Genomic DNA, 25,531 nt, shown 5'->3' with positions numbered 1-25,531 from the left:
CCTGATGTTAGCCCTCTTTGAGTTAGGTTTTTTCTTGGTTACTCTATATCACAACACATGAAAAAACAGAGGAATAACTTGTAAACAAAACGGTGGCTGGTCTCTGATTTTTCTTTAGGTTAAAAATTAGTGGGTTAAGGTTTAGCGCTATCAGGGGGCAAGATTTCTATTTTTTATCAACTGTTTGATATATTAAAAGTGGCCCACGTTCTTAAAAAAAGAGGCAAATATGCCTGTTGGAACAAAATTAATTTAAAAATGTTTGCCCCTAAATCTATTAAGGTTTTGATGATAACAAAGTATTAATAAACAATTGGAAGGACTAAAAATTTAATTTAAGTGTGCAGGACTTAGAGTTAAATTAAGCTCTGATTAATGATCAGAAGATAAGGACTTCAGAAGTTTGAAAGCGCTCAGAAGATCGTGAGACTCAGAAGTTGTAAACTTCAGACGATGAAGTCTTCAGAACCTCTTAAGGTCTTAGCTTCATCAAACTCTGATGATCTTCTTGAAGTTTGTAAAGATTCTCTTTTGCAAGTCAACTCTTCTACCAATGAAGAAAAGGACCTTTCAAGCCTGATCAGAACAGCTAATCTCTTTCTGTCTGTTCTCTTTTGAGAACGTGGGTCATCAGTTGTGTTAGCTGAATAAGGAAAGTCTTCTCTGCAGTAGTCAAAGTACCTGAAACTCTTACTTAGTTTTGGATACAACCAAACTGCATCAAGACAGGCTGCTTGAAGACTTACTTCAACGGTCATCTTTGCAACGACTCTTTCCTAGTCGTATATATACAAAAGGAATCAGTTGTTGCACTTGTAGTTCAAATATTTAGTATTTGTTCTTCTAGGTTCTGTCTAAGAGCTGTTGTATACTTTCATTACTTTATTATATCTAGTACTTGAGATAACTTAAGCTTGTGTGCTTAAGTGTGAAGTCTTAAGCTTGTGTGCTTGAGCATTGTTGAGAAGTCTCTTGCTTGTGTGCTTGAGCAGTTGTAATCTTGTGTGATTATAGTGAAATCCCTTGGAAGTGCAAGGGGACTGGACTACTCTCGTTTTGTGAGAGGAACCAGTATAAATTGCTTGTGTGATCTCTCTCTCTCTCTTAACTTGTTTTATTGTGTTATTTATCCGCTGTTGTTGTAGTTAAGTTAAGAACTTGAAAAAGTTTTAAACTTGACTAAAACACAATTCAACCCCCCCCCCCCCTTCTTGTGTTTTCACACCTTCAATGCCACGTCTGCTTTCGTGAAAATTTTGGGAAGAGTTCATTCGCTGTATATAGCAGTGGTGTTAGTATTTTGTGTGTATTTTCAATTAAAAAGTCCATCAAAATCCATCTCAATTAAGAATCCGTCAAAGTCTATAGACTTTTGAATATCAGTAGATATTTTAAAAGTGACAAGAAATCTCAATTGAATACCAACAGATTTCATTGCCTTAAAAAAAATCTTAATTGACCACAAGATCTATTTGAATACCACAAAATTTTTTTATCATAAAAAAATATTTTAAAATCCTTTAAAATCTCAATCCAATGCATACCCTTAATCCCAATTTTTTTATTAGTCCGGCTATCTCGTCATCTCCGATATAAGCACATTCTCACGTTTCTTCATCAGAATTGCATTTGTTCGCTCACATCAATATACTCTTTCCATTTCTTGCTTTGACGAGTTTTTTTTCTATGTTTATTATCTTCTTTTTTTTTTTTCATGGAAACTGCACTATCTTTATTTGTTACTAGTGGGCCAGACAGGCGCGTTCCGCGCCTGCCTGTGTCTAACTTATATCCAAAAAAATGTTTTATGATATGGTGAATTTGTTAATAAAAGATTTTTATTGCAAAAAAAATAAGGATATTGTTGGTATTATGAAAAATCGACACCAAAAATATTTGTATTATCTTTTTATATAGTATAGATGTAATATTAAGTTGATAATCATTCATATATAGACAACCCATTTGCCACTTATTCACATTTTTATGATTTGAATTCATTTTTTAAATTGATTAGTTAATGGAAGTTGTGAAACTAAGACAAGGGTAAAATAGGTATATTGAAAAGTCCATCCCAAACTCACATATCCTTTTTATATATTGTTATAGATAATTATCTTACTTTTCATATGTGTTTTTTTTTTTTTGTTTTGCTTTAACGCTGTGTGTTTTTCAGTATAAAAAGAATGTTCCTTGTTTTGGTGGTTTAATTGTTGAAGGAGATAAAAATTTATGATAATAATGTTTTTTTAAAATAAGGGGTAAAAATATAATAAAAAATGATAACTTGTTTCACTCTCCAAACACATGAATGAAAACATTATTTTGTTATCCAAACAATCGAATGGAGTTTCTACTCTATTCCTGTTGTAAACATTAGACCTAATCACAATAATAAACAACATATAAATTTAAATAATCCAATAAAAATTAACCATAATAAAATAAAATAGAGATTATAGAACTTATCTTATGATCGTGGTAATAGATGTCGACACTACCGCGTAGTAAGCAAACCGAGTCACAAACGAGATGATCTGAGAATAGTTAACCATGAAATTAACAATACCTGAGGCGTGCTGATCGCACTGTCCTTAAGGATTGCGCAAATCCCCCAGGATTCAACAGGTCCTTCTCGGATATGAATCATATCCGAGGTGACAGAACTAGCAAGAATTAATAGACACCGGTGATGTAATCTAGGAAGATAACACCTCAATTTTTTTACGAGAAAGAGGAAAACAATTTCTCATATTTTATCATTGTGGTTTTGATCTCATATGAAATTAAGTAAGCAGTAACCATTTGTTGTTGAAAACGTGAGTTTTTTCATAGTCTACACAAGATTAAGAATTATATCTCCACATATTATTCGGTTACATTCTTATATCTCCAAAACCATGTCACATTTGATGAGCCATAAGTCCTATTAATTAGCAAAAATTAAGTATAATATCAACTGAATAAAAAACGTGTATATGACCAAGTAAACAAGTTTTACAAATCATTAATTAATAATAATATCATAAATTAATTCTTTTAAAACTATATATAAAATATTTTTAAATAACTTTAAAATAAATTATATATACAAAATGTACAACAATTATAACACCCCACATCGATTTATCTAGAATATCGATAAGAGTATACATAACTGAATCAGGAAACATTAAATTTTCATCACATATTGTCCGAATACATAAATAGGATTACAAAATCCAAGAGATTAATACTAAATTGAGCTAACAACTGAAAACATAAAGAAACTAAATCATATACAAATATAAGATAACATGACGTCAGCTCAACTAGCATAATCCAAGTATCTGAACTCCATGCTTGCAGACCATGATATCTTGATCAACCTGTTTATCTGAAATCAAATAAGTGGGGGATGAGACAGTCACTTCGTCTCAGTGGATTCCTACTACCCAATTACTATTGGTGTCTACACCGGGGCAACTGACGAACTAATAGTTCTCTGATCCTGATAGTCAATCTCTAAACATGATTTAGATAACATAATTTCATAACATAATACATAAAGGTGTAACACAAATTATTTATCTTGTTCGTTTTATTCATAACAAAGACACTCTGAGGTGAGCCGGTCTCAGAGGCCTGACATGTCCGTCTGCGATAATAATGTACATCGACACGGCTGAAGCTCACAATCATAACATGATTGGATTCTAACGAATCCCATAACGTGGTACATAAGTAACCACCATAATTGATTGACTTTCTTAACGTAACTTAATAATTCTGATTGTTGTCCTGCCCATGAATTCCCTCCCGGGGTATTACTAACTTGTCCTGAATTCCTGATTATCATATCTTGGTGTGCAATTAACATTCTAATTACATATTATACTTGCAATATTCACAGAAAACATCTAGGAAGATTGAGAATTCAAAAAGAGTGAGATTGATCATGTTTCCAAAATTACGCAGAGTGCTGACCTACAACTCTCGCTTAGCAAGATTATCAGACTAGTACTCTGCTTTCAAGTTTTTCATCATTTTTACAGAAAATCTCACCACAAATCCCTACTCTTACTAGCCATAAATATTGCAACATATATTACGTGATTAAAATGGAGAGAAGCCTTGGGATTAGACTCCTTTCATACACTAGTTTATCTTAACCTTATGTTATCATACAAATCATTATAGGGGGAACTAACATAATATCTAATCTAGTATTATCATGCATATTTAATTGGGCAACTAATAGTGCTATGCTATCTAAAGGTTGAGCTTCTAAGGGAACCCACCTGAACATGATGCCTGAATCGTGCTAACGACATCTTCGGAGCTCGCCGAAAAACAGAATTTCCAGCGAAAGTACATTAAACCCGCATCCTAATTTTTCTGCATAATCTCCATCTCAGACCTTCAACTTCAAACTGGCCTCCAGACCTCAATATTCATCCACATTCTACGAAATTGGCATCTAGACGACGAGAATTTCGTCAGCTTTCCATACATGTAAACACCATTCAAAACGGAGTTACGGTTTGACAGATATCACCCAATTACTGAGAGTATGTCCATACGAAAATTATGCAGAATATTTTCCTTACCTTCACAGCTTTCACTTTTCCTTCAAAGTCAAGCTCCAAACATTTAATCAAGTCTCTTACCCCAAACATATCACATACAGTTACCAAAGATGTGATTAGTAGAATTTCTAACACTAAAGGAATGGAACATTTCTAAAGACAAGGATAAGAGCTTTGGTTTTCTTACCATTGACCAAGAGTGGCTTGACAGAGATGTAAACAACAACAATCAGCAGTAGCAGGTCCTATAGTCCTTGTTGGGCGACGGACATACTCACTAGGCGATATTACGGGGATTCAATCCGCTGCTTCGTTCTTCACTTCCCCTAAAACCTTGCTTCTTCCACTTATTACTAACAGTTTGGATTTCAATCTTCAATGTTACTTCTTATTACCACAAATCATCATTATCAAGCTTTGAATCATACATGCAAGTTCTCTTTTTGCACTTAAATCAACCCAAATCAGATTTGTATTCTTGATAGATGGAGAGGACAAAACAGAGAAGAAGAGAGGATTTGAAATTTGTCTTACCATGCTTCTTGACAAGGTGAAAGGAGGATGGGATTAATGCATGCAAAGCTTCAGTTCATGAAACGGGAGAGTTTTGAACTCACCAAGGTGGGAGCTTGATTTTCGGCCACCAAGGAAGAAGATGAATGAGTGGTCTGATTCTTTTAGCCTTCTTATTCTATTTATATACCATTATCTTCAAAAGCCCCTTTTTGCCTATGGTAATGTCTCTTTTGTCCCTCACTTATTACCAAATTGTACTTATGCCCTTTAATTATCTTTTCATACTCATTCACTTATCTCCCTTTAGTCTCCAATAATTACCTATAATTAATATTTCTCTATTAATTAAAGTTGGGGTATTACAACAATTCCGATCCGTTCCATTCCATTTTGTTCCATTCCGTTTCATTTCATTCTATTTCATCAATCCAAACAGAGTCTAAGTAGCGGAAGGAAAAAACACCATGCCAAAATTTTTATAACGTCCGCTACTTAAATAGCGGAAGGGTAAAATGAAAAATGTGTAGGACGCAAAAATAACCGGTATAGTGACAAAAGTAATTATCAACGAACACTGCACCCCCCTCCTTTTTCCTTCAAAGGAACACACAATTTTTTTTTTTGGGGGGTTATGGAACACAAATTTTTTTCACTTTCCATCTCGTCTACTGCACCCACCCACCTTCCCCAATTGTCTCATTCTCTCTCCTTCTCCAATTGTCTCATTCTCTCTCCAATTAGATCCTCTCCTTCCCCAATTGTCTCATTCTCTCTCCTTCTCCAAATTCTGGCCATTAGATCAAATCCAATGGATGAAAACTAAAAGACAAAAGACACCATACACTACGGTAAGAGGGTCTATTCAATTGGAATTTCAATGAATTTTAAAATATTTTTTGAGAATGAAAAAATCATGTGGTATTCAATTAAAACTTTTATAAAATATAAATAAGTCGTGGTATTCAATTAAGACAATTAAGATTTTTTTAAGGCAACGAAATCTGTTAGTATTCAATTGAGATTTTTTAAGACTTATAAAAAGTCCATCGATATTCAAAATTATATAGATTTTGAAGGATTTTTTTGTGGAGCGAATTATGTAAGATTTTTTAGTTTAAAATATAAACTAGGGGTAAACCCGTGCGTTGCACGGGTTCGATTAAATATATAATTAAAATATTTTTATAAATGAAAAATAATAATTGTTATAAATATAATAATATCATATAGTTAAATGATAGATATTAAAATAGTATATTTAACTCCTCTTCGATGTATTATTGGTCAAAAAAGAATAAGAAAATATGAGGCATAAGAGCAATTTAAAGTTCGCTTATAGATATGTCGTAAAATAAATTATAACCTTTAACTTCTAAACTTTTGCATAGGTCATATACATTCAAATTATTTCAAATGTAGTTGAGACATACATTTTTTTTTTTACAAAACATACCAAATCCATGGTTTAAATAGAAGGAAAACTTCCGATCAAATGGACGTGCTCCACAATCATCACACTGCAATGACCACATTTATTGCATAAAGCAATCTTTAAACTTTAGTCCTTAAAAAGATGAAAAATGGATATTGAAAATAGAATAACATTCATATATATAGACATAATTTGCTAAAATATCTATACATAGAAAACATACAAAATAATTTAAATACAAAAAATGAGAGAGCATGACTAAACAAAAAGTATGTGATACATGTGAATAGATATTAGTTATATAAGGATCATGGTTACATTGAGAAGCATTCCAACAGTCATAAGATTTAATTGTAATGAGTGTTTAGTTATCATTGCATTATATTTTTACAAATTAACTATGCAAATGTTAATTTATAGCATAAGAAATTAGATATCTTTATGCAAAAACCACAATAACACATGAAGTTTAATTCTTTTCATTTTAGTGTGCTGTTTCTTTTGCAGATAATCAAAAGTCACACTATTAATTGGTGTTTCCAATTATTTGCAATTAAGCATAAAATAAATCTCATAACTGATTTCAATTATTCTTTCTTCTATGGACCAATAATAAACAAGTTATTGTTCTCGTATTTATCAATTCTCTTTTCTAAAAAGTCCGGTATCAAATATAAAATTATATTCATAGTTATACAATAACTTTAGTAAAATTGCATATTATTAAAAAAAAATCTAAAGAAGGTTTTTTTTTTTTATCAGAGAATTTTTTAGTAAAGTTGGACGCAAAAATGTCAATATGGCGCAATTCAGTTTTTTCTCAATTACATTATATACTATCATTTATCATTATAAGTCCAAATTTAGTAGAAAGCTGAGACAAATAATATAAGAATACATCATTGTTTGTTGATATATCTTCTTGTGAGAATTTCATTTTAGAATTCCAACAATCATGAGAATTTGATGGTCATAGTATCATTTATGTCTCTCTCTAAACCATAACCGAGATATAAATTTGCAGGTCTTATAATATTAGTTGGTCACTTTTAATTAAATTTTTCATTTTTCATTATTGATATATTCTTTTGTAAGAAATTCTCTTAGAGGTGCCACATCATCACAAAGAAGGCCTAAAAGCAATTCAAACTTCCTTTTAATAAAAGAAGATAAAAGATGTTATGTCAATTTTCAAGATATAATTTGGCCGATCAATATAATAGATATCCAACCATAAAAAATATGGATTAACATATATGAATAATATGAAATACAAAATGGATAAATAATAAAAGGGTGAAACTGAATATACAATAGATGATAAGATATTCTTATATGAGTGACTATTTGTTTTACAAATTTCTCGTAAGGATGCATGAAAATCAATAGATATTTTAGTCAATATTCTGCAATAGAAATCAATAAATTAGTGAAGGCATACATGGAAAGTAAGAAAAGAACATAAGACATTATTAAAAGTTGAAGAATACGTACCTAAGAGTTATTTTGGAGAAAGTAAATGATGACTCAAACAAAAAATTTATAAATTAGTAAATACCTTTTTCTTCCTCTGGTTCTATCACATGGATCTGAAGTAAGTAGACTAAAATAATATAACGTTCTATGTTCTCGATAACAAATGAACAACCAATATCAATAAATAAATGAGAAAAATAAGATTGTTTACTTACAATCATTGTTATGATAAAAAATATATTTTAAAGATAACTTTTAAATGAACAATATAATTTGATAAGAGTAATTGAGTATACCGGCCTTTTCATCCATTAACATTCTATTGTAGTGAAAAATTATTTCTTTCAACCTACACATGAAGAACAAAAACTAAACATTAGTACAAATGAATATTGTTGGATATCAATACATAGCACCATGGTAGAAATACGCTCAAAGATTGAGTGAAAATATCAATTATTAAGATTTAGAAATAATAAGTAGAAAAAGAATGTGGGGTGGTGGTTATAAAGAGTGAGAGTGAACCTATTAGTCACTAAACTTTCTCATTTTATAGTAAAGTGTTTTTCTAGCTCATACCACTTTCTAGCTCTAGAATTTGAAAGAAAAACCTATCATAATACATAACACATACCACTTTTTTTTTTCTTAGTATTGAAAGAATATATTTTGTGGTTATATTGGTCCCTTTTAATTCATTTAGGAACCAATTAACTTGCAATGAAGAGAGACAGACGTTTTTTTTTTATTAAATTCAGCTCTTTAAGGGATTGATCAAAGAGGTTTGGAATATCAAAGTGACTCACTTGCTTGAAATATAATGATTCCTTTTTTATATTAGTATTAGTATTGAAAGAATTCCAATAGTCATGAATATTTTGTGGTTCTATAAATCTTATATATTAGTTGGTCCATTTTAATTTAATAATTTTTCATTTTAGTTAGTTGGTCCCTTTTAAGAAGTTATATAGTGATAATTTGATATATTGATAATTAAAATTAAAATGATTTAATTAAAGATAATTAAAATTAAAATGATTTAATCAAAGGAGATGATGAAAATGTTTTTTAATAGAGATTGTAAACTTGATAATTTGATATATTGATAATTAAAATTAAAATGATTTAATTAAAGAAGATGATGAAAATGTTTTTTAATAGAGATTGTAAACTTTTCTTGTAGAGTGCCACATCATCAAAATACTTGATTGTGAGCAACTCAACATTCCTTTTACTTGTAAAAGATACTGTAATCATACAACAATCTCACACAAACCTCAAGACTTTTTCATACTCTATCATAAACTTTTTTTTTTCCTGTCCTGGTAGTGGTACATACGGGTGTGGTTGGTAGGAGAGAAAAAGAAAAAAGGAAAATAAAAACACCGGGATTGTGTTTTTATTTCTCTTTTCTCTTTTTCTCTCCTATCAAACAAGACCATAGTGAATACCAAAATATGGATATAGATCAATGGCTATGAACAATTGATCATATACCTTTTTGACAATAACAATTGATCATATACCTATTAATCCAATTTCACTGCTTGCTATTAATCTAATTAACTTAAGTCAAACAAAAAAATAATCAAATTAACTATAGACAATTGTTCAGATAACGATTCATCCACGCTCACTACTTGATATCCCAATACACCTTTCAACCCTAACATTTTTTATTTATTGATTTTTGTTTTCTTCATCATTATTCAATAACACAAGAGAAGGAACAAGATGATGTACTAACAAATTTGTGAAATAAACACATTATTCAAATCTTATAATTTTTTTATTCACTCGTTTTTATTGCACCAACAATTCATACCGGTTATAAATCAAATTCATAAATTACTTTAAAATCTTAAAAAATATGTATTAGAAATCCATCAAAATCTTGCGTTATAAATTTTGATCATAAAAAGTCATGTAAAAAAGTTTTAAAATCTGGCAAATCAATATTGTCTAGTAAAATCTAAATCCAATACACCTTAAATATGCTTTCCATAACAAAATCTGCAATAAAAAATCCAAAAGGAAGCTGTCAACACTACAACTGCAATATCAATATGCTTTGATTTACTATACAATATCAATACCAGTTCTCTTGTTTCTTGGTTTTTCTGGTTTACATAGTAATTTGAGAACAAAATCATATTTACCAAACTTTTACAAACAATATGACGGTCTCTTTTCACGTTTTCATCACTGACTTGCCGTCGTGTTTTTCCTGCGTTGCCTATCTCTGCGTCACTTGCCGTCGTGTTTTGGTTGTGTTGCGGCTGCCTCATCAAGTTGTTGTTGGTGGTGGAGTCGTTCAGATTTTTGCAATTTGGTCAAAAGGATTTTTTTTTTTTTTTTTTTTTCCGATACAGATTTTATCTTTTAAGTTTTGGACCATGTGATTAATCTAGCGGTCAAGATTTGGAGAAGGAGAGAGAAGGAGACAGTCGGAGATGGAAGAATCCGGATCGCCCACCTCGTCTATATTTTTCATTTTCCATCTTTTTACCCTTTTCCCTCTCGCTACTTCTCACTCAACTGCGGTTGCTCCACTCCCTTCTCCGCTCTGCTTCTTCTCCTCACCGCTTCTCCACCACCCTTTTTCAGAGCTCGCTGCTATTTCAGGTTAAGTGCCTTCGACTGAACGTTTTAATTACTGGAAGCAATTGTTTTTGTGCACTCACAAGGTGTTTGTGCACTCACAAGGTGTTTGTGAAAATGTCTCAACGGGGTTAATTCCTCTATTGCAATTTTCATTTTCAATTTTTGCTCTATAAATAACTATGTAAATTGCTCAAATTTTACTCTGACGCAGTGAGCTTCTCTCTCTCTCTCTGAGAGAAAAGGGGAAACGAAATTCAAGTTTAGTTTGCAAATTGCCCATCTTCTTTTTTAATTGTTAACTTCTTCTTCATTATTTGTTTGCTAATTTGTGTAAATGCTTCTTACAAATTGAAATTTGCTAATGCTTATTAAACAAGGTTGTTGTTGTTGTTGATGATGGTTTGTTTGTACAAATTTGTTGTTGATGCTTGGTACAAATTTATCAAGGCTTTTTACAGAGCCTTTAATAACCTTTGTGAACAGAATAATGGGCTACTGCCTACTGTTAATTTGTTATTGAAATTGAACAGAATAATTGGTTAATGCTTACTAAACAAGGTTGTTGTTGACGCTTCCTACAAATTGAAATTTGTTGACTTCCTACTGCGTTTGCGTTTTGACTTGCCTGCTTAATCTCGCTCATATCTCTCCGATCGCTACCTACCATGCCTCACTTCCTCATCTAATCTGTGCAGTAACATTTCTAACAGGAAGGAAGAAAAATGGTGTTTGGTCAAGTAGTGGTTGGTCCTCCTGGCTCTGGGAAAACAACTTACTGTAATGGCATGTCTCAGTTTCTAACTCTAATTGGAAGGTAAACTTCATTCTTTTCAATATGTTATCTTATTACTTGAATTTAGGGTCTTTTTAATTTCCCTTTATATTTTCATTTTTTAAATGCAGGAAGGTTGCTATTGTCAATTTGGATCCAGCTAATGATTCATTACCGTATCCTTCTCTTTACCTCTTTCAAATATTGTTGTTATTCTTAAAATAACGGCTTATTTCTTAGATGTATATAGTTAAATTAATTGATATGGTTTATCTTAATAATAAATATAGATATGACTGTGCTGTGAACATTGAGGATCTTGTGAAACTTAGTGATGTCATGATAGAACACTCTCTTGGTCCTAATGGGGGTAAGTCTATTCCTTCTTTGTTGTTTGAAGATTTTGTTTATTGTACATTTTTTTCTTGTTTTAATTTACAACCAACAGCATCAATACTTCAGATTGAAAGTGTGTTCGGTGGACACGAAACACATGTTGGTGTCCGCCACCGACACATGCCGTTGCATTCAATCACTTTTATTTTCTTAAATTATTACTTGTGTTTACGTGTCAATCAGTCAATGTTACTGGCATGTCCACGTATGTGTTAGTGTTTCATAGGTGATGGATTTTCTAATTTTCACCGTTGAGACTTGAGAGTGTATATGAAAGATTTAACAAGTTACTTAATATCCAAATCGATTGTTTTCTTGAAAGGGACAACAACACTACCTTTTATTAGGTATTTGTGTCTTACTGTATGCATTTTCTGAAGTTTCACTTGTGTTGTATAAGCAGGTCTTGTATACTGTATGGATTATCTAGAGAAAAATATTGATTGGTTGGAAGAAAAATTGAAACCTCTTCTGAAAGGTTATTATGTTATTATACTTTATTTATTTTGTAGATTTATTGACATCCTAAGTCATCCTTAAATACACTCACAAACTACTATTATTTTTATTCAGCTAAGCTACTCTAATGTTCTGACAATATTATTCATGTTTCAGATCATTATTTACTCTTTGATTTTCCTGGCCAAGTGGAACTATTTTTTCTTCATTCAAATGCCAAGAATGTCATCATGAGGCTCATAAAGAAATTAAGTTTAAGGGTATAGTTCTGTTCTTCACGTCTTACTAGTGTCTAGCTATGTTTTATTTTAAGAACTAATTTGTGTGTCCGTTCTATGCAGTTAACGGCAGTGCATTTGGTTGATGCTCATCTTTGCAGTGACCCTGGGAAGTACATCAGTGCATTGCTTCTATCCTTATCCACAATGCTACATCTAGAACTCCCCCACATAAATGTCTTGTCAAAAATTGATTTAATTGAGAGCTACGGAAAGCTAGGTGCTGTAATTACTTTTAGATGCCAGGGGTTAAATGCATTTTTTTAAAGCTGGTTATAGTTGATAAGTTTGTATGTTGATTTTACCATTTGATTGTTGCAGCCTTCAACCTTGATTTTTATACAGATGTGCAAGACTTGTCATATTTGCAACACAGTCTTGATAAAGATCCTCACTCTGCTAAGTACAGGTGTGATTTGTTGTTTGGAGATTCTTTACTGTTGAAATATTTAATCATTATTAGCTTCGATACTATTTGATTTTATGTTTATTGTGTTTTACTTTTATTTTAATTCCGTAAATCACTCCTTAATTCCTGGAGTGTTTTTATGTACTCTCTCCTATACAAGGAGCACCTTTTCATTGGAATAAACATACTCGAAATTATAGAGTACTTTCAACATTTACCTGCCAACCATTCTTCTGAGTGTAATAGTTTTTCTGAGTGTGATAGTAATGCAGTGTTTTGTACTCGTTAGAACTTTTAAACTGTTTCCTTTATTAAAAGTAGCTTTCTAAGCTGTATTTCGTTATTTGTCTTGTCTATGCTGGCCATTTCATGCCGTATTAAATTTTTGCTAAGCTGTATTTTAATGATTAGAATCCATATACCATGAGACTAGAAAGGACAACGACACAAATTTTGAATTTTGGGGGTTCTGTGAACAGCTTCATACTTTGATGCTATGCTAATCCAAAATATGAAAGATATTAAATGACAATACTCCTTGATTTGGTTAAAGTTGTATTCTCAATCTCTATTGCGGTGCTCCTTTTATATTAGCAACGTATAATGATTTTGAAAAATATGCTGGAATCGAGTCATTTGTTAATTTTCCTTGTTTGCAATGACTATATTGTACTATCCATGTTGTCCTCCTGATGCGAAATTTTGTCTTTGTTGATGGGATGAATTGCCTGTTTGTTTCGTGTCTAATAATAACCTCAAAATTGAAGTAAAAAGTTGGAAATGGTGTTTAAGGATGGTTCTGATGGGTCATATGAAATTTATTATTTTGTCATATTATCTATTTCATCCTTAGAGCATCCACAATGGAGATACTCATTTTTGAGTACTTAACTGGACCCCACGTGTACACATCACTCATTTATAATTTTTTAATAATAGTATTTACTCAATCCCTCCAACCCAACATCTCTTAAAAAGTTTTAAATAGGCCATACCAATAACACATCTCATCAATAACTATACATCATTATAAATGGGACCCACAAAAACAAAATAGGTACTAATGCTTATTGTAGAACTAATACCTATTAGGTACTCAAATGGATATTGCTCCAATGGTAGTACCTAATAAGTACCATGAGTACCTAATAGATACTACACCATTGGAGATGGTTTTAAGGTACACTTTTTTGTTTTTTATTTTATTTTTATTGAGTGCTCTATTTTAGAAGAATTATGTATTATATTTGCAGAAAGCTCACAAAGGAATTGTGTGAAGTCGTTGAACACTACAGTCTTGTGAACTTTACAACCTTAGATATTCAGGTACGCCGGATATCTGTAGGTTTTTCATTTGTTCGTATCGATTGTTCAGAAGAATTCTAAGTTGATTTTTTTTTTTTGCAGGACAAAGAGAGTGTAGGGAATTTAGTGAAGCTGATAGACAAAACCAATGGGTATATATTTGCTGGCATAGATGCAAGTGCAGTTGAGTTTAGCAAGATTGCTATGGGAGCTCCTGATTGGGATTATTATAGATATCCTTTTTTTGTTTGTTTCGCATGTGCTATTCTGACTGATTTATCTTTTACCTTACAATTAGTATCTATAGTAAATAACATCATTTGTTCAACATTTGCATGACAGAATTGCTTTGAATGCTGATTCTGTTTATGAACTTTTTTTTAATCCTCATAACGAAAGTGTTGATGGTATGATATTATAAACACAATAGTTGCATTCCTCTGGGAAACATATCTTCTATACTATTATGGACTCCAAATTCATTCCATTAGTTGGCAGAAATGACTGACTGTAACTTGAAGGAATGTAAAAGCTCTTTGAAAAACGTTCTTGTTGGTGGAACGATAATAGGTCAGAGACCCTTAATTAGAGTAGAGTTAGGGGAAATGCAGTGTTCCACAATAGTGATGAAATTGTGAAAGTGATGAAATTGTGAGAGACCTGCATCTCTCAACTATCCAGGAGGGGTTTTCATTTTGAATATGATAGACCTGGGATACAATATAGAAGGGGAGAAGAGGGAATAGTAGTAGAATATATATGAGCCTAAGAAACATTTTGTACACGATAGACCTGGAATGCAATATAGAAGGGGAGAAGAGGGGGCGTGCGTGAGAATGGTAGATGGAATATATGAGCCTAAGAAACAAAGCTACTTGTGTATGAAGGAAAGAAAGAAACAGGTAGCCGGAAAAGGTCATGAAAAATCTTGAGTGAATACATTTTAGCCAGGCTGAGGGGTGCTTCTGGTTTTCTTATTTTGATATGCAAATATATATAGAGAAAGGAACTAGTGGGCTTTTGAGTACCAACAAGAAGTTAATTTTTGGCCAAGACACCTCATTGGAATATTTAGGCCACATTATATGAGCAGAAGGGGGTCATAGAAGAAGACCCTAAAAATATAGAATCTGTGCATGTGGTTATGGCCTACACTTATAGATACAAATGATTGAGAGGGTTCTTAGGCTTGATGGGTTACTATAGGTGCTCCGTTCATAACTATGGAAAGATTAGAGACCCATGAATAAGTTGTTAAAATATGGCTTTGTGTGGAATAAGGAAATGCAGGCAACATTTGTGGAGTTAAAGCAGGGCATTTTTGCACTACAAATCTTTTTCTTGTTCATATCAAAATATATATTTTTCTTAGCCAATGTTTGAATGTCACAAAACTCATTATTAGTCCTATTTGAAAGAAGTTTTGGCTCTAGGCAATTGTTTACTATTTAATGTCTAAGAATCTTTTCGACTTAATAATGAGCTCTGTGACTATGATCGGGTAGGCAGACATGTTTTGCCCATATTTAGGGTCTGTTTGGCAAGCCAAAAAAAGCTTTTAGCTTATTTTACTGACTTATAGCTTCTTCTTCAGAAGCTATTTCAAGTAGCTTCTGAGCTTATAGCTTATAGCTTTTCATTTTTTCTTCCAGTTTTAACCTTATTATTTTAACTAAAATCCATATTTACCCTTTATAATTTATTATCATTAGAATTTAAAATAAAATAAGTAAATGCATGTTTTAACGTTGCTTCTTTTAAAATTACATGTATATAGTATGTTTTAACATTGCTTTATTATCTATTTTCAAATATGAAGGCTAAAACATTTTTTTTTTTATCAATACATAGGTACGTACCTTACTATAATTTTTTTTTTGAAACAACGTACCTTACTATAATTAACCATTATACTATATTGTGAATATATTTTGTTGTTATTTTTTCATAAAATATATCAACTAAAAGGAAAATAATTTTTTTTTTAAATTCAGCATATAAAAATTAGTTTAATAATAATATTTGAAAGATATATTTATTGAATTAATAAACTTAAAATATTGTAAAAAAAAAATATAAAGTAAACTTAAAATATTAAATTCTAAGTATCTTAAATAACATTAATTTGATAAAAAAATTTATTGAATTAAAGATGTCCTTTTATGACATTTTACATTTATCAGTCAGTTGAACTGCTAATTTTACCAAACACTTCAATCAACTAGAAGCTATTAGCCATAAGCCATAAGTTAGCTTATCAACCATAAGCTATTTTTGCCAAACAGAGCCTTAATTAACTGTGTATTAAAAGGCCAGCCGTTAAGGATTTGTCTGTGTATCCATTATGCACATGGTTAATCTGATTTAGAAATCTTTGACATTGCTCTCAATCTCATTGGAAGAATATTTGGTTACATCTCATTAATTATCAACTGTTTTTATTTTAGATTTTAGATACACTTTGGTGGTCAATCTAAGTGCTCAATGATGCTGCACAGAGGCATCTCAAGCTGATGAATGATTTGGAAATGAAAGGGAATACAATAATAAAATTTAAATTACATTTTGGACCTGATAATGCTACATATGTTTAGTTAGTGTTCTGATCATCACACATTTTTCAATTGTGTTGCTTATTTTTCTCTTACCCCTTGGTCACGGTACTTATATATTTTTTTTAATAATTATGAGATTCCCTTAACTAAGCAATCTACAGTTGCAGCTGTGCAAGAGAAGTACATGAAGGATGATGAAAATAGTAATGATGATTGATGAGGAAATGCTGATTATTCTCTTCCAGCAATGCAAGAGAATGATCACCAGGTAATTTTACTTCATTCGATGTTAAGTTGCTGATGTGAACATTACGAATTTTACAGTGTTTCTATTTCTCATCCTTATGGTGCTAAAGATTTTGAGAATATGGTGGAAGCAATAGAGCTTTCACTTAGTTTCAGGATATTAGCGTACTAGACTCGGCTAACTTTGTATAGAACCCTACCTCCTTTTTATATTGAACAATATTTTTGTTGTTATTTGAGGTCAATTCATTTTAATTTCTGCATGTGGTGTAGTTGTAAATTACTGTATTTGAGAACATGACAATATATCATGTTTTTTTTCTTAAAAAAAAAAAAAATCATGGTTTTGGCAATTATTTTACTAACATGGTGTGACATAAGCGATACATACTTAGATTTTGTAATTATTTGGCCAGATGTTTATCTCTAGCTGGAGCACATGAAAAACATATGATTAAATGGATCTGGTTATTTCCAGAGATTAGTTTGCGTAATTGTGCATGAGGATATCCTGATTTAACAAAAGAAAATACCTTAATAATTTTTCTTACAGTTATTTAAGATAAAAAATGCAGTGGTTAAAAATATGGGTTAAATCTAGACCAAAAAAATAATAAAAATATGGGTTAAATATGTTTTTGGTCCTTATAAATAAGAATAAGTGTTATGAGGAAATTTTTTTTTCTACCCCAACAATCTTCATTCTACCCCAACATTTTTCTAAAAATACCCAATATACCCTTATTAAAAATTAATTTTTTTTTTGTCGTATTATACTGTTCCGGTAGAATTTTCATCCTCCCAAAAAACTGTTCCGGTAAGTATTTATCGTTACCGGTAAGTTAACTTTACCGATACACTTTTTAAAAAGTGTTCCGGTATGTTAATATTACCGGTACACTTTTTAAAATGTTTTCCGGTATGTTTATGTTACCGGTATACTTTTTAAAAAGTGTACCGGTATGTTAATTCTACCAAACAGTGCCTTAGTTTATCCTTCTAGTAGCTTCTGTTGTGCTGGCAATACAGGATCCAAATCTGAGGAACAAATGGAATGAAAAGGATGACTCAAAATTTACCATCAAACAACTCTTCTTCTTACTACTACGTATCATCTTCAACAAGTTGGTTGGAGACTTGCTCAGTTTGCTCAAACGATTCATGTTCAGTTTGAATATCGTGGTTTTGTTGCTAATAGTCTTGCTGATCTTGATGCTTCTATGCTTGAACTCCGTTCACTGGAAACTGAATCTGTTGCTGTTAACTCTGTTTTTGAGCTTCATAAACTCAACGCGCGTCCCGGTGCGCTTGAAAAGGTTTTTTCTGTTATCCGTCAGATTCGGGCGGAGATTGCTACCGTTGTTGAACAAGAAGGGAAGGGAATCATAACGGACCGGCTTTTCTAGACCGGTTTACTGAGTCACTTCATTATTACTCAACTCTGTTTGGTATGGTATGAGCTATCATTGTCAAGTTAAGAATGATGGTAGTTTCTGTTTGATCATGGAGCCAGATTTGACAGAATTGGTATGAAAGTGAAGTTACCAAAATGGAGAATCAATTGCCAGCTACTTTGCATTTTAGCACAGATAAAGCAGTTTTACATTGTGTGGATTCCGTTCATGAACTGAGTTTTTCACACAGCTACTTTGCATTTTTCATGAACTGAGTTTTAACATACCGGTATACTTTTTAAAAAGTGTACCGGTAACATAAACATACCGGAAAACATTTTAAAAAGTGTACCGGTAAAGTTAACTTACCGGTAACGATAAATACTTACCGGAACAGTTTTTTGGGAGGATGAAAATTCTACCGGAATAGTATAATACGATAAAAAAAATTTTAATTTTTAATAAGGGTATATTGGGTATTTTTAGAAAAATGTTGGGGTAGAATGAAGATTGTTGGGGTAGAAAAAAAAAATTCCGTGTTATGAATATTATTAGGGGATGTCCATATAGGTTATTGGTCCATGTAATTGACCCATTATGTTTACCTATATATATACACTATGTATCATTGTATTGAAACCCTAATCCTAATGGTGAATAACATACACTATTCTTTTCTCTCTTTTCTCTCTTCTTCATCTATATCATTACTTCATTACTCCTATTTATATTAGTTTATAACACGTTATCAACACGAAACTCTAGCATATTGCAAAGGCATGATACATATTGTTGATTCTGATGTTGGCGATTTCCACGAACGTAATTGTTGTTTCAACACGTAAGTGTTCCTCTAATTTCATATAGTATCAAAATGCTGATTTTATCTTATGTGGTTGAGAGCTTATATTATATGATTAAGAACCTTATTTTTAATTACTTTGAACTTTATTTGGTTTCATCTGATTTTATAAAATATGAATTCGTAGAATTAAATTGGGGTTTTGATGGATAAAATATGATGAGAATAATACAATCTTTATTCCTTTCAAAAAATAAAAAAATAAAAAAAATTGGAGAATTATTTATAGCCCTGTAGGCTGATTATCAAGTGATGAATTAATTTTCCTATTAGGGGGAGAGAATAAGCAGCTGAAAAATATGAACCAGAAGTTCAAATAAATCACTTGAAATAAATTATTATCTCACATTGATCCTCATACTTTGAACCAAATATTCAAAAGATAAATCATTTGCAAAATTTATGAAATCAACTATCAGCTACTAATGCTCCGATCAAAATGGATGTCCGTGTTGGTCAATCTTAAATTGCAAATGAGTTTTAACCACCCTGAAGTGTGGTAGGTCGGTTCCAATGATAAATTCACTTAAATAAGAAAATGAGCTAAAAGAAAAATGACCCAAGTGAGGATATGAAACTCTCAAAAGCGTATTTGATATAATTGAGTTTTAAGTTCCAGAAGAACTTATCAGGTACCTGAAATTTATGATAATAAAGAGATCTCAACGAATTATATCATGAATGGAATATGTGGGAACCGAAAGAATGTCAAAGTTGACAATATTTTTATATACTAGAACATCGATCCGTGCGGTGCACGGGTCTGATTAGCTGTAAGATATATAATGATTAAATAAGATATGATAATTCTAATAATGTAAGATATATGAAAAAAGCTGAGTAAGATTAAACGATAGTTCAACAATAATTTTGGAAAAATATTCATACAAAGAAAATTATGTTATATTGCGGAAGACTTCCTTATAGACCACATTCGAAGTCTTAGTCGTATCTTCATCGTCGTCATCGATAATCAATATTTTTAATCCTTTTCTAGAAGTAACTCTTGAAATTGCAACATACAACTAACCATGTGAAAACACTGGCGACAGAAGATATATCTCAACATGCTTTAAAGATTGTCTCTGACTATTAATAGTCATCGCAAAAGAAATCATTATAAGAAATTGTTTCCGTTGAAATTTAAAAGGAATTCTCACGTCAGATGGTGTCAGAGAAAATCTAGGTATGAAAATCTGATCACCAATATTACTTCCTTAAATAATTTTTCCTTCAAGAGCACGTTTTCTCAATCTCGTAATAATAAGTCTTGTTCCATTGCATAATCCTAATTTTTGATTCAAATTCCTTAAAAGCATAACTGGAACTTCAACTTTAAGTCTCAACTTATGATTTGTAAGTCCCGACGTAGAAATTATGTTCAAAAATTCGGGAGTATGAACATCATTCACTGTTTGACCGTCTACATTTTGTGTGAGTGGAGTATCATAACTCAAATATGTTTTTTCTTCATCAGGAATTAAATCCAACATATAATCATTTATTGTGTCGACTATTGAATTGTTAAGAGGTAGTATAGCTCTATTTTGGAAATACGTTGTAAAAGTTGGGGATAGGTGCTTTCAACTATAGAAGCAAGAGAATCACCTGAATTTGGAATCAATAAATCTGATGGAATGTCAAGTTCTAAATCATCGTCATTGTCATCTCCAATTTCTCCATCGCCAACACCCAAAATTCATTCAGAAAACAATCTTCTTTGTTCAACGTCTGCACTCGAAGCACCATCGAGAAGCCTCGTGTTTTTACTCAATGTTAAAACTTCACAAAAATTCCAAAGAACCAAATAATTAATAGTAGCATGAACAACTTCTGGCCTTGTACCTTTGGGTATTACTGGTAGAATTTGTCCAAAATCTCTGACAAAAACAACAACTTTTCCACCGAAGGGATGTGTTTATTTTTTTATCAACAGACTTGAGAATATCTTTTAAAGTTCGATCAACAACTTCGAAACTGTGTTTGTGCATCATTGGTGCTTCATCCCATATAATGAGCTTTGCTTTTTGTATTAATAGCGCCAAAGGGATTTTAGGAACTATGATACATGTTGAAAACTCGTCAACATTTAGAGGAATACAAAACCTTGAATGTGTTCTACCGCTAGGTATAAGCAATGCAGCGATCCCACTTGAGGCAACTGTTAAAACTATCTCACATTTTGAGCGTAATGCGGCTGACATGACCCTCCAGATAAATGCCTTCCCTATACCGCCATAACCATAAAGAAAAAACACACCAGGTTTGTTTTCGTTAACTCTTGTCATGATTGTGTCATATACTTTACGTTGCTCTGAAGTCATAGTTGACATCAATCTAACATGTTCCTCAGCTAATGATTGTCTGTTATAATTCAATTCGTCGTGTATTAAACTATTTTGTATATCAAGAACCAATGATGTGTCTGCTCTAGGCATTGGAGGATAATCTTTTAAACTCTTCCCACAACTACGTAACATCATCTCAATATATGCTAGTGCATATTGTATCAATTGATCATCGGTTAATATTAAATCTGCAATGTTAAAATCAAAATAATGAATAACTATGGTTGTGTATGGTTGTATTGCAAAAAAAATTGATTTAGCAGAATTGAGTTTGGTAGATTTGATTTTGGTTAAAAGTTAGTTAAACAGAATTGATTTATGTTTGGATACATTAACGTAAAAATAAAGGGTATTTATAAAAAAGATCAATTCTTTTACCATTTTGCTTTGACAAAATTCTTTTTCCAATTTTAAAAAACGACAATTTAATAAACTGCATAATAAATCATTTAAAAAGTGGTATAAGCAAGGTTACATGAATAAAAAAATAAACTAATAAGTATGATTTTATAGAAATAGGTGAAAATATTTTATACCTGGAGCACCAAGCAAGCGTCTCTGTTTGTGCAAAATGCCATCAATCAAAAGATGTGAAATACTTGTCCAAACTATTTCTAGTCTGGTCAGCTGATCTGACACCAATAATGTTGCAAACATTATCCTTAAAAAAGTCCTTGAACCCCAGTGGCTTGTCTCTTTTATTGCCTCTATATACTCCTTATCATCATCCAGCAAACTCATTGCAAAACAGGCTTCCTTGAAACTATCATATTTGAAATTATCCAATGTTTTTAATTCATCAAAAGAAGTAGGACCTTTGACGTAGTTTAACAACGTCCTCAAATAAAACCTTTCACCCGCACCAGGTGGTGCAAAGTGAACTATTCCAATTGAAAAACCTCTTTGTCTTGGAGCCCACTTATGCAAATTTTATTTCCACACAAACTTAGTTGGGAATTGACTATCTGTTAAATGTTTTGCATCTGAAAATTTCTTGTTTGCATTCATCCATGCCAAAAATTTTGATATGCGACTCTTTGGTTTGTTTAGAACGTCTTCAATACGCTCATTATCTTTAAATAAAACAGTGTGCTCATCTTCAATATGATAATTAAGCCGCTTAACCGTAAGCTCTCTATAGTGTATATCAAAAGAAAATATCCTTAGAGCAGCTTCACATGCCGACAAATATCTACAATCATAATACATCTTTATTTCATCAAAACATTGTGACTTGTCGCTTCCATTACCAGATGTATAGAAATTTGCTGTAACACAATCATTGTAACTTGTCACTAAATTCAAAATTGTGTCGTGTGTGAAAATCCTAATATCAATACTCGGTATCATAGTTTTAAAAGAAATAACATATAAAATAAAATTAAATATAAATAATTGAGAATTCTGGTGTAAAAAACAATCTATTAAAAAATTTGGAACTATACTAACTCCGGTTACGCAAAACTCAACGCAGTAGGTCCGATATCTAATTTGCAATTCATTAACCAACTTCTCCCGATCAGATAAAGAATTGGGATTCAAAGGACCTGTTTTATATATATATATATATGAGGAGAGATCAAATTACACCGGTGTAACATTTGAGTAATGTTACACCGCTCAATAACGCTTTAACGAATACAAATTTTACAAAATCCACCGTTTGATTGAAAGTTTATATCATATAGATCATCTATGTTAGAATTTATAAAAATCTAAAATCGTTTGATATGTTATTGAGATCGATCAAGATGAACGGTATTGAATAAAAACGCATAAACCATTAATCTTGATTGGTCTCAATAACATACCAAATGATTTTAGATTTTTATAAATTCTAACATACATGATCTATATGATATAAACTTTCAATCAAACGGTGGATTTTATAAAATTTGTATTCGTTAAAGCGTTATTGAGCGGTGTAACATTACTCAAATGTTACACCGGTGTAATTTGATCCCTCACCATATATATATATATATATAGTTAGCATAAAGTTTTAAAACAATATCAATTTCAAGAATAAAGATAATAAATCACAAAACAGAATGAAAGTTTATACACACCTCTGAGTAAAATTAAGTCGAATTGTGGTGAAGTTGTTAACATGAGACATTGAAATGTGAAATATGTTTTTTTTAATAGATTTCAATATTGTTGAAGGTGTTATAGTATGTGTCTCAATAGCATATCAAATGATTTTGGATTTGTCTGAAATTTTACACAAATGATCTATATGATGTAAACTTTCAATCCAACGGTGGATTTTATAAAATTTATATCGGTTAAAACGTTATTGAGAGGTGTAACATTTGGTGTCAAACTAGTTGGTGTCAACGGATCCTGACTATATATATATATATATATATATATATATATATATATATATATATATATATATATATATATATATATATATATATATATATTATGAGAATGATAAAGTTATATGAGAATATGAGAATGATTTATGACCATTAGATTTAAATGAAGGAGTAGGATTAAAATATCATTTAAGTGAGTCATGTGACATTGTCATGTGCCATTTTCATTATCATTGAACTCTTTCTCTCTCTTCCACTCTCTGCCGCCAATTCTTCTTCTCCTTGTCTATTTGTCTTCTATCAGTGACTTCTACCAAAATTTCTCGTCACCATATTCACAGTTCCAGCGACTGCCGACCTTTGTTTACTTCCTCAAACTGTTAGATTGTTCCTCGGTAGCTTTTGTTTTCATATTTTAATTTTTACTAAATCATAACCTTATTTTGTTTTTACGGTATCATGCCCTTGCTTTTGTTACAGTATCATGACCTTATATAGAGACATGATTATTGTTTCCATTTTCCCCATTTTCTCTACTCCTACAAGTTTTGTATTGTTTAGGGTTTTTTTTTCGGCATATTAAGTTTCAATATATTTGTTGTCAATTTAGGCCAATGTCAATTTAGGTATAATATGCGATAAGATTTTGTCTCTGTGCATATGGGGCGACAAGTTTTTGTGTGTTTTTATATGTAATTTCTTGTTGTTCCGAGGTTCATTTGCGGTTCTGTTTTGTTCCTGAGATAAGCAGTGTAGGAGCCTTTATTTTTGCTGGGTTTGTTACCATGTTTATAGTGGTTTGTTACCTTGTTTACCCAAACACATCTTGTGTTTTGGTGACTGTTTTTAATAAAATTATTGTTGATTCAAAAAAAAAAAATTAGGTATAATATATTTGCTGTGTTTATTTTAGGAACAATTTTTATGAGATGGATTCAGCCTCGCCGTCAAAAGACTTCGATGATCTAGAAAATGATACGCCGGAGGAATGGATTCCTCCGTGCGGTAATGAACTCAAACCTGTGATTGACAAGGTATTTGATACTTTAACAGGAGTTGATTTTTATAAAAATTATGCACATGCTGTTGGTTTTAGTGTGCGTAGTTCGTCTGAAATAAAAGAAAAAGATGGTGTCAATGTCAGATGGAAGTATTTGGTTTGCTCAAAAGAGGGTTTTAAAGAGGAAAAAAAGATTGACACTCCTGAATTGCTTGTTACCGAAAATAATTTGTCTAAAAGTAGAAAAAGAAAATTGACACGGCAGGGATGTAAAGCAAGAATTGTTTTCAAGAGAACTGATGAGGGTAAATATGAAGTCTCAAAATTTGATGAAGGTCATTCACATGGACTAATCACACCTACAAAGAAACAATTCTTAAGGTCAGCAAGGAGTGTAAACGATGTTCATAAGAACCTATGGCTTTCCTGTGAAAGATCTAATGTGGGGACTTCTAAAAGGAATATAGAGGTATGATTGAATCTCTATTGTACTTAACTGCAAGTAGACCAGACATAGTTTTTGCAGTAGGTTTATGTGCACGTTTTCAAACTTCTCCTAGAGAATCGCACCTAACTGCTGTTAA

General features: G+C 31.5%; 1 protein-coding gene, 1 long non-coding RNA gene and 2 pseudogenes across 4 annotated transcripts; 2 read left to right on the top strand and 2 right to left on the bottom strand.

Moving 5' to 3' along the window:
• Positions 1-3,154: 3,154 nt before the first annotated feature.
• LOC123895334 lies at positions 3,155-5,443 on the bottom strand. Of its 2 annotated transcripts, XR_006804249.1 has the most exons (3): positions 4,756-5,395; positions 4,281-4,644; positions 3,155-3,376 (listed from the first exon to the last, which is right to left on the bottom strand). It is a non-coding gene; the product is annotated as an uncharacterized LOC123895334 (long non-coding RNA). The 2 variants fall into 2 exon arrangements; XR_006804248.1 differs by having other exon boundaries at positions 4,281-5,443.
• A 4,570-nt stretch (positions 5,444-10,013) lies between these two features.
• On the top strand, positions 10,014-17,279 carry LOC123895333 (GPN-loop GTPase QQT1-like). 2 transcript variants are annotated; one of them, XM_045945593.1, is made up of 11 exons: positions 10,014-10,617; positions 11,307-11,410; positions 11,500-11,544; positions 11,659-11,738; positions 12,168-12,242; positions 12,380-12,483; positions 12,565-12,721; positions 12,823-12,910; positions 14,164-14,236; positions 14,318-14,448; positions 16,930-17,279. In XM_045945593.1, exons 2-11 carry the CDS (start codon positions 11,319-11,321, stop codon positions 16,985-16,987), a joined length of 903 nt encoding a protein of 300 aa, XP_045801549.1. In that variant the 5' UTR covers positions 10,014-10,617; positions 11,307-11,318; the 3' UTR covers positions 16,988-17,279. The 2 variants fall into 2 exon arrangements, with proteins under 2 accessions (XP_045801549.1, XP_045801548.1); XM_045945592.1 differs by having other exon boundaries at positions 11,292-11,410.
• An 810-nt stretch (positions 17,280-18,089) lies between these two features.
• On the top strand, positions 18,090-19,081 carry LOC123896142 (annotated as a pseudogene).
• Positions 19,082-20,180: 1,099 nt separating this feature from the next.
• Positions 20,181-22,970, bottom strand: LOC123896141 (annotated as a pseudogene).
• Positions 22,971-25,531: the final 2,561 nt, after the last annotated feature.

Source organism: Trifolium pratense, linkage group LG7 (genome assembly GCF_020283565.1).
Source record: "Trifolium pratense cultivar HEN17-A07 linkage group LG7, ARS_RC_1.1, whole genome shotgun sequence".
In the NCBI taxonomy this organism is placed as follows: domain Eukaryota; kingdom Viridiplantae; phylum Streptophyta; class Magnoliopsida; order Fabales; family Fabaceae; genus Trifolium; species Trifolium pratense.
This window is presented reverse-complemented; position numbering and strand designations above follow the sequence as displayed.